General features: G+C 42.5%; 1 protein-coding gene across 4 annotated transcripts in view; it reads left to right on the top strand.

Annotated features, from left to right (window-relative positions):
* The first annotated feature begins 1,879 nt into the window (after positions 1-1,879).
* The window catches only part of ENPP3 (ectonucleotide pyrophosphatase/phosphodiesterase 3), a 74,824-nt gene continuing 63,499 nt past the window's right edge, over positions 1,880-13,204 (top strand). For 3 of the 4 annotated variants that reach the window (XM_032800785.2, XM_075063946.1, XM_032800787.2), the window contains exons 1-2: positions 1,901-1,996; positions 12,329-12,407. In XM_032800785.2, the coding sequence (XP_032656676.2) occupies positions 1,922-1,996; positions 12,329-12,407 (154 nt within the window). In that variant the 5' untranslated portion in view covers positions 1,901-1,921. Of the gene's footprint in view, positions 1,997-12,328; positions 12,408-13,204 lie in introns of all 4 variants that reach the window. The other variant, XM_032800784.2, reaches the window with a different exon arrangement.

A 13,204-nucleotide genomic window follows, 5' to 3' on the forward strand; every position in this document is an offset into this window, starting at 1 on the left:
TGGAGGCAGAAGACGTGGACCTGAGTGCCCAGGCACTTCAGGCCCTGCCTCCCTCCTCCAGGGGCAGGTGAAGTACTCCTGCAGGGACCCAGTGCAGTCCTGGCCAAAAGAACTCCAGAACCACCTTCCGGAGGTCAGCCAGGAAGCCCGGGGCCGGGACCAGGTTGTTGAGCCGGTACCAGAGCATGGACAGGACCAGTTGATTGAGCACCAGCGCTCTCCCTCGAAGGGAAAGGCACCGGAGGAGTCCTGTCCATTTCCAGAGCCGCTCCGCCACCCTGCACTGCAAACCTTGCCAGTTCTCCGGCGGAGATGGATGCGTGGCGGAAAGGTAAACGCCAAGATAGAGCACTGGACCTGCGCTCCACCGGATGGCCTGAAGCGCAAGGGGGACAAGATGGGTGTAGCAGGGTGAGCACCTGCTCCAGCCCTGGAGGGGTTGGAAAAGCCTTGCAAAGGGCAGGGGCTGGGCAAAGTAAAACCTTGGCTGATTGGAGGAAGTGGCTGCTGCTGGGGCCATGCCCCAAACTGAGCAACAGGGCCTTATAAGAAGGCCAGGGCAGCCAGAAGCACCAGTCTCTCTGACTGGAAGGGGAGATAGGCCTGGTTGCTGGGGAACTCACTCAGGGGACCTAGAGTAAGGCAGGGCTGTGAAAAGGCCTTAGGTGCTGGGAAGCCCTAGGCCAGCAATTCCTCAGGCTGCAGGGCCTAATTCTAGGCCTACCTAGGTATTGGGCTTGCAGAGGGGCAGCCTGAGGGTGGGTAAAGGCAGCCAGTCTAGACCCCTCTGCCTATGATGAGTGGCTGATTCTGCAATCTGCCCCAGTGAATGGAGGCTAGATGGAGGCTGGGCAGTAGCCAAAACTGACCCAAAGTGGAGCTAGTGGGTTGGGCGTTATTGCTCAAAGGCCGAGAATAAGTCAGAGGCAAGAAATGGATTGTTGCAAGACTAACCACTGATTGCGGGGTGGGGCAGGTCACCTTACTACATTTAGGGGCTACCTGCTCTTTTTCAAATGCACTGGTGGGACTCCTCCCTGAAAGATTACACCATGCTGTTCTTGGCCCCCTTAGGGCTGGATGCCCCAGCACTGAATTAGCATAACTGGGGCCAGAGGGCATGAAAAGTTGTAGTTGAAAGTGAGGAGCTACCTCACTGCAGCCCTGCAGAGCCCCTAGCAACAGGGCTTGGCCTCATGATTTTTAAGTCAATTTAATTATTTTTGTTGTCTTGCTTATCAATTGGGAATGGTTAGAGTTGGTAATACTGGTGGTTTTTAAAAATGAAAATATCTATTCTGTTACTGATGACTTAACTGGAAGGCTTCATGGAAAAATTGAATTTTAAGGCAGGATTGATACAGAAGAAGAGGACTTCAAAACACAATGGAAGCATGGGAAAATATGATATAGAATTCAAAACAAATCCACTTGTATGACAAGTGATTTGGCTTATCCTTTTCATGTAACTTTGAGGATAGTGAATAGCATGCTGAAGTGAAGAGAGACTTTTAATCAAGTATTTGAATTTCACTTGATTTGATGATTGCTTTACTGTTTGCTCATAAATTAATCCTAAACTCTGATTTTTCAAGTACTCTTCTTATCTTAAATGACAAACACAAAAAACCCTACATGTACTGACCACAACCAAAACAGTGACCTTGATCATGCTTCTCACACTTTGACCCTGCTCAATGTGTTTTCCTGTTATTGTGACTTCCTGCAGCCCTATGACTCAGGGATTCTGATCTCATTAAAATCCTGAAACCAGAGTGCCAGGTGTTCAGTTCATGCCAAGATGAAATGTTCTCTGTAGCTGAGTTGAAAAAGGAGATAAAAGACTACAGCAATATCAGAAGATACCTCTCACAGTAAAATGCTCTCTGACAAAGAAACAAACGCACATCAAAGCAGCCAGATGGAGTTAATGAGTTTACAAACAGAGGAGGTTGTTAAAAAAGAAACACTTCTGAAATATAAGATACTCTGTGGTGTAAGTAGTGACTTTTCTGTTTCTCTCAGAATGTTGTTCTTATTGCATTATGAACTTGATATTTGTTAGCAAGAAGTTTCATTATGTTTAATTTAACTATATAAACCTGTCCTGTAGAATTCCAATCCCATTAGGTATAGACTGGACAAATGTATGAACTTCTCTGACAGGACTCTATGAATTTTACAGTATTGGTCATGCAGCCTCAACAATGTCTGAGCTATTATGTTATCACTATAAATCTGCACTTTAAGCTTTACTGAAGTACACTAACAGTTTTTTAATATGGCTTCAATGAACTGCAACACAAAATAAATAAGCCTGTGCATTCACCGCCTCACTTTTATTGCAACATTATTATGTTTGTAGTATTACCCTAAGAGCCTATTAAAATGTATTTAGCACTTCATATGTTATGTATTTGTTTAAAATGAGAAAAGGTAGCTTCTTGCTTTCATGGCTAAGGGAGCTGTTATTTTTATTTTATTCTGTGTTCAGATATTTCATTAGTAAATCAGAAAACGCAGACAAGTAACTGATGAATAATACCCTTGCACCAAAGTACAAAGAGTAGAGATGCAGATAATATCACCAACCCAAAATATTAAGGTATTAGGGGGTCAATTCCCCCTTCTCCCTAATGAGATTGGCTTGTAAATATAAATTTGGGGCTCTTATTTGTTCTGGGTTTTTTGTTTTTTTTTTGGAACCTTGTGGTATGCTCAGTGCACTTTTTCAAGCTTTTCTCTGTAATCAAAAAAGTCCAAGAAACCTCACTTCTACAGGTGGGCGGGAAGGAGTCTATGACTCTGGAAACTTCAGTAATAATGAAAACATAGCCATTCAGAAAAGTCTGAATGGCATTAGGTACTGCCACAGAGAGAAATTCAACACCACTTAGAATCATTCTAACAAACAGAACCAGTTTAAACAGGGCAAACCAAACCCTATTTAACCATGTAATCTGTGAGAACTGACATTTCCCATTCACTTTAATGAAGGAGATGGGAAAATATTAAAAACCTAGAAGACACATAGAACTAAAGCCCCCCCCCCCCCAAGCCTTTTTATTTTCTTTTTGAACATAAATCTGTGCATTAGACTGTTCTGTGAATAAAATAAAAAGATTACAAGGGAGACTAATTGAAAGTGGAGCGTTAGCTGGAAAAGGTAAGATACATGAGGGGCTTGGAATAGTAGAGTGAGATTGTACAGTTAGGTATCTAGTAGGTCTGTCAATTAATCACAGTTAACTCAAGCGATTAACTCAAAACAAATTAAATTTAAGAAATTAATCACAGTTTAAATCGCATTGTTAAACTGTAATAGAACACCAATTTACTTTGCAATGCTGGCTATAACAGGTAATAGAACAGCCAATTTACTTTGCAAACGCCGGTTTTCGTTGTCAGATGACATTGTAAATAAGAACCAGGCAGCTTTATCTTGTTTATCTTAGCAACTGGCTGAACAAGAAGTACAACTGAGTGGACTTATAGACTCTAAAGTTTTATATTTTATTTTTGAGTGCAGTTATATAAAAATAATTCTACATTTTTAAGTTGTAATTTCGCAATAAATTTCAGAGTTGCAGCCATGTCAGTCTGTATTCGCAAAAAGAACAGGAGTACTTGTGCCATCTTAGAGACTAACAAATTTATTTGAGCATAAGCTTTCGTGGGCTACAGCCCACTTCATCAGATGCATGCAGTGGAAAATACAGTAGGAGGAGATTTTTATATATACACACACACACACAGAGACAAAGTTCCTCCTGTACCTTGGTGGGTACTGTGCTTATTGGCAGATTTGCTTGCCTCACAGATTCACCCTGTGGGTTGGGAAACAGCCCAGAGACCTTCTCCTCGGGTAGGAACCACAGTCCAGGTCAATTCCTCCTGTGTCTGATCAGGAGTTGGGAGGTTTGGGGGGGAATCCAGGCCCACTCTCTACTCCGGGTTCTAGCCCAGGACCCTGTGGATTACAGCAGTCTAGAGAGTTTCCTGGTACAGCTGCGCAACAGCTACAACTCCCTGGGCTACTTCCCCATGGCCTTCTCCCAACACCTTCTTTATCCTCACCACAGAACCTTTCTTCTGGTGCCTAATAATATTTGTACTGCTCAGTCCTCCAGCAGTATATCTTCTCACTGTCAACTCCTCATTCCTCTTGTCCCCAGTTCCTCACATACATGCCACAAACTGAAGTGAGCTCCTTTTTAAACTCAGGTGCCCTGTTTAACTGGCCTGTCCTAATTGTTTCTAGCAGTTTCTTAATTGGCTCCAGGTGTCTTAATTATCCTGCCAGTCTTAATTGGTTCTAGCAGATTTCTGATTACTCTAGTGCAGTCCCTGCTCTGGTCACTCAGGGAACAGAAAACTACTCATCCTGTGACCAATATATTTGCCCTCTACCAGACTTCTGTACCCGCTGGTTTGGATCTGTCACAATACATAGAGAACATGAAACAATGGGTGTTACCATACACGCTATAAGGAGAGTGATCAGTTAAGGTGAGCTATTATCAGCAGGAAAGAAAAAGAACTGTTTGTAGTGGTAAGGAAAATGGCCCATTCCCAGCAATTGACAGGAAGATGTGAGGAATGCATGGGGAAATACTTTACTTTGTGTAATGGCCCATCCACTCCCAGTCTTCGTTCAAACCTAATTTAATGGTGTCCAATTTGCAAATTAATTCCAATTCATCAATCTCTCATTGGAGTCAGTTTTTGAAGTTTTTTTGTTGTAATATTGCAACTTTTAGGTCTGTAATATAGTGGCCAGGGAGATTGAAGTGTTCTCCAACTGGTTTTTGAATGTTGTAATTCTTGACGTTTGATTTGTGTCCATTTATTATTTTTTGTAGAGACTGTCCGGTTTGACAAATGTATATGGCAGAGGGGCATTGCTGGCACATAATGGCATATATCACATTGGTAGATGTGCAGGTCAACGAGCCTCTGATAGTGTGGCTGATATGATTAGGTCCTATGATGGTATCCCCCTGAATAGATATGTGGACAGAGTTGGCAACGGGCTTTGTTGCAAGGATAGGTTCCTGGGTTAGTGTTTTTGTTGTGTGCTGTGTGGTTGCTGGTGAGTATTTGCTTCAGGTTTGGGGGCTGTCTGTAAGCAAGGACTGGCCTGTCTCCCAAGATCTGTGAGAGTGATGGATCATCCTTCAGGATAGGTTGTAGATTCTTGATGATGCACTGGACAGGTTTAATTGGGGGCTGAAGATGATGGCTAGTGGCGTTCTGTTACTTTCTTTGTTGGGCCTGTCCTGTAGTAGGTGACTTCTGGGTACTACTATCTGTAGTAGGTGACTTCAGAGGCTCATTCACCTACACATCTACCAATGTGATATATGCCAACATTCAAAAACCAGTTGGAGAACACTTCAATCTCCCTGGCCACTCCATCACAGACCTAAAAGTCGCAATATTATGACAAAAAAACTTCAAAAACAGACTCCAACGAGAGACTGATTAATTGGAATTAATTTGCAAATTTGCTGGAAATAATATCAATCAGTTGAATGCAAATTATCTGAGCTATGTCTATTATGAAGGAAGCCTACCTGATTTATCTGTTTAATGTGTGAGAGGACTTTGTCCAGTTGCATATCAAGAGCTTTAATGAAAATCTTAGTGCTACAACTGATTAAAGAAATTGGCCTGTAATTACTACTTAGTCCACAGTCTTTCCCAGGTTTAGGAATAACTGAAATTACAGCTTCTCTCAGAGTAGGTGGGAGAGTTTGCTCATTCTTGGCCTCATTGAACATATTCAATAATCTAGGTGTTAAAGTTTCACAGAACTTTTTGTAAAATTCAGTTGGGAACCTGTCAGGAGTCATTCTGACCTTCATTTCTTTTATAGTCACAATTTCTAGAGGGGCATCTAAAAGTTTCTTCTGAGAGTCAGAGACCTATGACAGAGACAATCCACTATAAAAGTGATCTAGGGCATCTTTACAGATTCCCTCTTCAGCTAAATATCGTTTTGATTAAAACTGTTGACATTGTTTATTAATATCTGTGTTGTAGATAATTTATTGCTACTATCGTGAATAGCAGCAATCTTATTTCTGTTAGCCTTTTGCTTAAGTCTGTCTGCAAACAGCTTGCCAGCTCTTTTGCCAGATTTCCAGTAGTTTTGCTTTAAATAGAATAAAGCAAATTCAACCTTTTGGGACAAAAGTTTGTTGCTTTTGTAGCTTAGATTGATGAGGGTTCTGATTTTCTCTGGGGACAGGGCGGAAGCATAATCTACATCCAAGGCCTTAATTTCCTTCAAATGGATATCAAGTCTATGTTCTTTCCATTTCTTTTTAAAGGTGCAGCTTTTTATTCTCATGTCCTTGTCACAAACTAGATGATTTTCCAGAACTGTGCACAAGTGATGGTCTTTTCCGTTTCTGAAGCAAGGTCCTCCTTCATATAGATCTCACCAATAAGTCAGCAAACCAGCAGGTGCTCCATGGTCTGCACCTCACTGCACTCACATATATTCATGTCATTAAGAGTTGCCCCATTTGCAGGGCCGGCTCCAGGGTTTTTTGCCGCCCCAATTGGCAGGGCAAAAAAACACCACGATCGTGATCGGCGGCAGCTCCACCGCGCTGCTTTCTTCTTCGGTGGCAATTCAGTGGCAGGTCCTTCCCTTCGGAAGGGACCGAAGGACCCGCCACTGAATTGCTGCCGAAGAGCCCGACGTGACGCCCCTTCCCCTTGGCTGTCCCAAGCACCTGCTTGCTGAGCTAGTGCCTGGAGCTGGCCCTGCCCATTTGATCATATTAGTCTTTGATCTACCAATTTGCTTGTGCAGGTGGTTCAGGCATCACTACATTGACCAGTCTGTGTTGGCCCTTCCGGGAAGGTCCTCCAGGAGTTCCAGATCTATTTCAGTGCATCCGACTGCTCATAGTCTTTCATTCCATAACCTCAGTCATACTTTGCCAGCTGTTGTATCCATAGGCACAACACTTTTGCAATTTAAGGTGTTTAATTACTCCTGTGTGGCATAAGAGATGATGAAGCCTCTGATGAAGCCTTTAAATTCCCCTTTGGGAAATTATTTTCCACCCACTTCTCTCTTTCCACCCTTCTTTCTTCAATCCCTCCTTTGGACATTTTTCCTCCAGGGATGCTAGAGAAGCACATATTTCCCTTAACCCAGCAGTGGTCCCCAGTATCTTGAAACAAGGGAAGGTAGAGAAAGAAGGAACTGCTACCATTAGCTCAGGCAAGCCTGCAAAGGCAGGAGCATGGAGCTGGAGAGTGGAGGGAGAGACTCAGCAGCTACTCCTTTGAACCTGATTACATGGAGCTTGGCAGCAGTTGGGGCTGGATAGGAGCCTCCTAGATGAACCCTGCTGGGAGTGTTAGGGCAGATGCAGGTGGGGAAAGGGCCACAGCTGGGAGGAGGAGGAACAGAAGCCAGAGAGGGCTCATTTGTTTGTGTCATATCAGATATGAGCATCCTCCTTAGTTTCTTCATCTGGCTCCTAGTCTCTGTGGTCATTCTCAGCTAAGTTGCTGCAGTCTGTTTCTGGGGGAAGGGTGTAAAGTGAGATGCTCTAACCACAATTTCCTCTTGCGTCTCCTTGTTACTTTGAGAGATGAAGCTTCCAGCTCAGAAGCCTGGGAAGGAGACCTGAAATAGTCTCCTGGAGAAAATGGTAGACTTAACAGGTCTTCATTATGGCCCTTCTTCAGATGGGTAAGGAGACTGTGTCCCCCTGATTGCAGATTAGGCTGAGGAAAGGGAGCTGTAGCTTCTCACTTGTGGCTGTCAACCAGCATGTATCTTTAGCTGCCCCGAGTCTGTTCCTCTTGCCTACCAAACACCCACAGGCCTCTCTAGCCCCTAAATCACATGCTGATGCCTACCATTGGGCCTCCCCAGTTTGCCCTGTCAGCCCTTGTTCTTAAATCCACTCCTCCACTCAGTGTGATAGATCCATCTCCTCTGACCTGGCCGATGTAGCATGCCCCCTGTCTAACAGACACTGGGTATAAGAATAAGAATTTGCTGACAGAGGTTGCACCCATATAAGATTATGGGGATGATAATTGAGGAAATGGTGGAAATTTTTTTGGCATCCTGAGCATGGCTACCATTTGTTACACAGACTAACAACCTAGAGATCTTGTTAGAGCCAGAGCAGCTGCTGGGTATTCTGGCAACAGAAGTTGCCAAGAGTGCTTTCCATCCTATGTACTTGGCAAGAAGTTTCTGGTGGCCTTTTCTTACGGTTGCAGAACAGACCTCACAAGGGTTATCCATGCATTTGGTGATCTGGGGAATGGATTACTACAGTATGCTCTGTGTAGGGCTGCATCAGGAAATTGCTTCTGGGAGAGAAAGTAGTTGCCTGCTTATTAATTGGGATTTCCCATATGGGGCATGTAGAGAACATCTGTGTTTCATTGTAAGTACTCATTATCAAATAGTTGCCAGTTGAAACTTACATGTTTGTATAGTGCTTAGCACAACAGGGTCTTGGTCTATGACTGGTGCTCTTAGGCACTATGATAATACAAATAATAATAATTAATAATAATCTAGAAATCTTTAAGAGGTTTTGTCCCTACTCCTATCTACTTTTCAGACTGTTTCTTTATTTTTTTTTTTATATAATTGCAATTAGTTTGGGCTATTACTCCCCTTGGTTTTATTAGGGGATTGGTGGCAGGGCATTCTAAGTGACGTTTCCTAGACTCTGGAGTTTATTTCCATCCTTGGTTCCCCTGAGCCTGTGTTGATGACTCAGCGGGAAAGCTTTGAGGTGTATCTTTTCCCCCCAGCTATTTCAAGGAAGGGAGGGGAGAACTTGGGTTCTAGAGATGATGGCTGAGAGAATAGTATCTTGGTATTGAGGAAGATAGTGATTTTTTAAAATTTGATCATGGTTTAAAATCTTTTACCTATGCTAAGAGACATGATTAAAGTACAACTTTTTCAAATTACGCAACAGCATGCTACATTATCAATATATGTAGTACTTCTTCAGATCAAAGTGTAATCACTTCAAGGCAAATGTGCTTAACACAAGTATTTTATCAAGTGCTGCCTCCCTCCTTGGTTATGAGAAAGCTTTTTTGTTTTAAGGGAAAGCACATTAATAGATTCACCAGTCCCTCCCCCCTCTGCAAGCAAATACATCCCTGTTTACCACATGGGATTACTCACTTGTTCAAGGGGAGACATTTTTGTGGCAGCTTCTTGCTAAAATATAAGCAGCACGTCACAAATTTTACTTTTATGTCTACAGCTACAGACTCTCTCTCACACCTCTCAGCTCAGGATCCCCCCAATTTTTTCATTTGTTAGCTTTTATAGATACTACTGATGGACAGCATATGTGATAAAATTCAAAGATTCCAAGGCCAGAAGGGACCATTGTGATCATCTAGTCTGTATAAACCAGGCCATAGAACTGCCCCAAAATAATTCCTGGAGCATATCTATTAGAAGAACATACAGTCGTGCTTTAAAATGTGTCAGTGATGGAGAATCCACCATTACCCTTGATAATTTGTTTCAGTGGTTAATTGCTGCCACTGGTAAAAATGTACTCTTAATTTCCTGTATGGATTTCTCTAGCTTTAACTTCCAGCCATTGGATCCTGTTATACCTTTCTCTACTAGATTGAAGCCCATTATTAAATATTTGTTTCCCATGTAGGTATTTATAGACTGTAATCAAATCACCCTTTAACCTTCTTTTTGTTAAGCTAAATCATAGAATCATAGGACTGGAAGGGACCTCTAGAGGTCATCTAGTCTGGTTCCTTGCACTAATGGCAGGACCAATTATCTAGACCATTCCTAACAGGTGTTTGTCTAACCTGCTCTTAAAAATTTCCAGTGATGGAGATTCCACAACCTCCCTAGGCAATTTATTCCAGTGCTTAACCACTCTGACAGTTAGGAAGTTTTTCCTAATGTCTAACCCATTACCTCCCTTGCTGCAATTTAAGCCCATTGCTTCTTGTCCTATCCTCAGAGTTAAGAAGAACAATCTTCTCTCTCCTCCTATAACACCTTTTACTTACTTGAAAACTGTTATGTCCCCTCTCAGTCTTCTTCCCAGACTAAACAAACCAATTTTTTCAATCTCCTTATAGGTCATGTTTTCTTGCCTTTAATCATTTTGTTGCTCTTCTCTGGACTTTCTCCAATTTGTCCACATCTTTCCTGAAACGTGGCATCCAGAACTGGACACAATACTCCATTGAGGCCTAATCCGTGTGGAGTAAAGCTGAAGAATTACTTCTCATGTCTTGCTTACAACACTCCTGCTAATGCATCCCAGAATGATGTTCACTTTTTTTGCAACAGTGTTACACAGGTGACTCATATTTAGCTTGTGGTCCGCTATGACCCCCAGGTCCCTTTCCACGGTACTCCTTCCTAGGCAGTCATTTCCCATTTAGTATGTGTATAACTGAGTGTTCTTTCCTAAATGGAGTACTTCACATTTGTCCTTATTAAATTTAATCTATTTATTTCAGATCATTTATCCAGTTTGTCCAGATCATTTTGAATTTTAATCCTATCCTCCAAAGCACTTGCAACCCCCTCCCAGCTTGGTATTGGCCTCAAACTTTATGAGTGTACTCTGTATGCCATTATCTAAATCATTGATGAAGATATTGAACAGAACCAATTCCTGTGGGACCCAACTCGTTACGCCCTCCCAGCGTGACTGTGAACCACTGATAACTACTCTCTGGGAATGGTTTTCCAACCAGTTTTGCATCCATTTTATAGTAGCTCCATCTAGGTTGCATTTCCCTAGTTTGCTTATGAGAAGGTCATGCAAGACAGTATCAAAAGCTTTACTGAAGTCAGGATATACCATGTCTACCGCTTCCCCCCTATCCACAAGGCTTATTACCCTGTCAAAGAGAGCTAACAGGTTGGTTTGACATGATTTGTTCTTGACAAATCCATGCTGACTGTTACTTATTACATTATTATCTTCTAAGATCTTTGCAGATTGATTGCTTAATTGGCTCCATTATCTTTTCAGGTACAGAAGTTAAGCTGACAGGTCTGTAATTCCCTGGGTTGTCCTTATTTCCCTTTGTATAGATCAGCAAATATAGTGCCATTTTCCAGTCTTATGAAATCTCTCCCATCTTCCATAACTTTTCAAATAGATTGAGCTCTTTGAATCTATCACTATAAGGCGTTTTCTAATCCTTTAATCATTCATGTAGCTCTTCTCTGAACCCTCTCCAGTTTATGATATTTTATTGTATAAGTACCAGGGTGTGGGCGATCATTCCCTATGGTTAGAGTTGGAAGCCAGGAACCAGTGCTGGGGGCAGAACTGGATACAGGTCATGTGTCAGGACAAAGATCAGAGCTGGCGTCTGAGTCAGGGGTAGGGTGTAGGAGCAAGGTCCTGGAGTGAGGTGAGAGAGCAGGAACTGGGAGCAGACAGGGATCTGAGAAAAGGAGGGTTAGAAGAGGTGGGCTGCAGGAACTGGCTGGAAGGTAGGGCTCAGAAATCAGGTGAGTAGGCAGGGTCCACAATAGCAGCCAGCCAAAAATTAACATAGCTACTCAGACACCTTCCTGTGCTTCATTTTGGCTTAAGTAATGTGTTTGAGGCAATCAATGAGGCTGGACGTTTCCCCCAGTCAGGAGTTTTGTGAGTGAAGCTCTCAATGAGCTAAAGCTCCACCAGCCCCTCTCGCCACAGGTTCCAGGTGGTAGCCATGGTTTGATCTCTGCCTGGGGAGCTGTGGGACTGGCTCTGAGACCCCCAATCCTTCACACATCCTTCTTGAATTGTGGGCACCAGAACTGGACACAATATTCCAAATACCGGGCACAGTGCCAAATGCAGAAGTATATTAACCTTTCTACGCCTACTTGAGAATTTCCTGTTTATGGAACCCAAGGTGACATTAGCTCCTTTGGCCACAGCATTGCACCAGGAGGTCATGTTCAGCTGATTATCCACCTCAACCCCCTAATCTTTTCAGAGTCACTACTTCCCAGCATAAAGTTCCCCATTCTGTAAGTACGTTCTTGGTTCCTACTTACTTAAGCCAATACCTTACACAGGATACAGGCATGTAGGTTCCTTGTGTCACTGCTGAGTAAAATAAAAAACTAAGTTAGCTCTATGGGCTATAACACCTACATTTTGCCATATTAAAATGCATATTGTTTGCTTGTGCCCAGTTTACCAAGTGATCCAAATCGCTCTGAATCGGTGACCAGTCCTTTTCATTATTTACCACTCCCCCAATTTTTCTGTCACCTGCAAATGAAATACCTCACAGTATATGACATTTTTTATGACAGGTTCTTTTAGTCTCTTTGGTGGTTATATCACTTGGACTAGGCTTGGGACTAGGACTAAAACATGAAGACCAAGTGCAAGGTACGTTTACAATATTTTCAGTACAATATTAATTTATGCTTCCATCCAACAAAACATTTAAACAGAGGATGACCTGTAATTTCATAAAAAATAAACCATGGCTGCTCAACACTTGTGAAAATTAGGTCCTAGATTTCTCAGGGTGGGCAGCATAAAAAGGAGGCCTCCCCAAAATTGGTGGACAGCTTTAAAAATGTGGCCTTAATGGCTGTGCCTCAGTTCCCCATCTGTAAAATGGGGGTGATAATACCTGCCTCACAAGGATGGGGAGGCTTAATTAAATAATGTTTGTAAAATAAGTTGAGATAGAAGGTACTAGACAGTTGCAAATTATTACTGCAAAGTGACATACTTCGTACATAATAGCACTGGATGCTTTTTGTGCCCCCCTTATTAAGTATATTTGACTTTGAAGTGCTTAATATTAGAACTGGTTGGGAATTTTTTGCCAAAATGCAAATTCTTCAAAATTGTGGGTAAATTTTTATTTTTTTTTTATTTTTAAAAGTCTTTTGTTAGGAAAGTCAAAACAAAATATTTTGTTTCAGGCTGGGCAACTCAAATAGAAACAATTCAATCTGTTAAACCAAATTGAAACACTTCATTTTTCGTCAGTTTGACATTAATCTGTATTCACCTGAACTGCTGCACTGCTTCACAGGAAATGTAGTTCAGATGCCTCATGCCCCCGCTATCCTCTAGTCATAGGCACCAACCTTTTCCGGCACCAGTGGGTGCTCGTGCCCCCCTGCTCCTGGCTCTGCCTCAACTCTACCCCTGCCCCGCTCCCATTCCAA

This window comes from Chelonoidis abingdonii, chromosome 3, assembly GCF_003597395.2.
Source record: "Chelonoidis abingdonii isolate Lonesome George chromosome 3, CheloAbing_2.0, whole genome shotgun sequence".
Lineage (NCBI taxonomy): Eukaryota > Metazoa > Chordata > Testudines > Testudinidae > Chelonoidis > Chelonoidis abingdonii.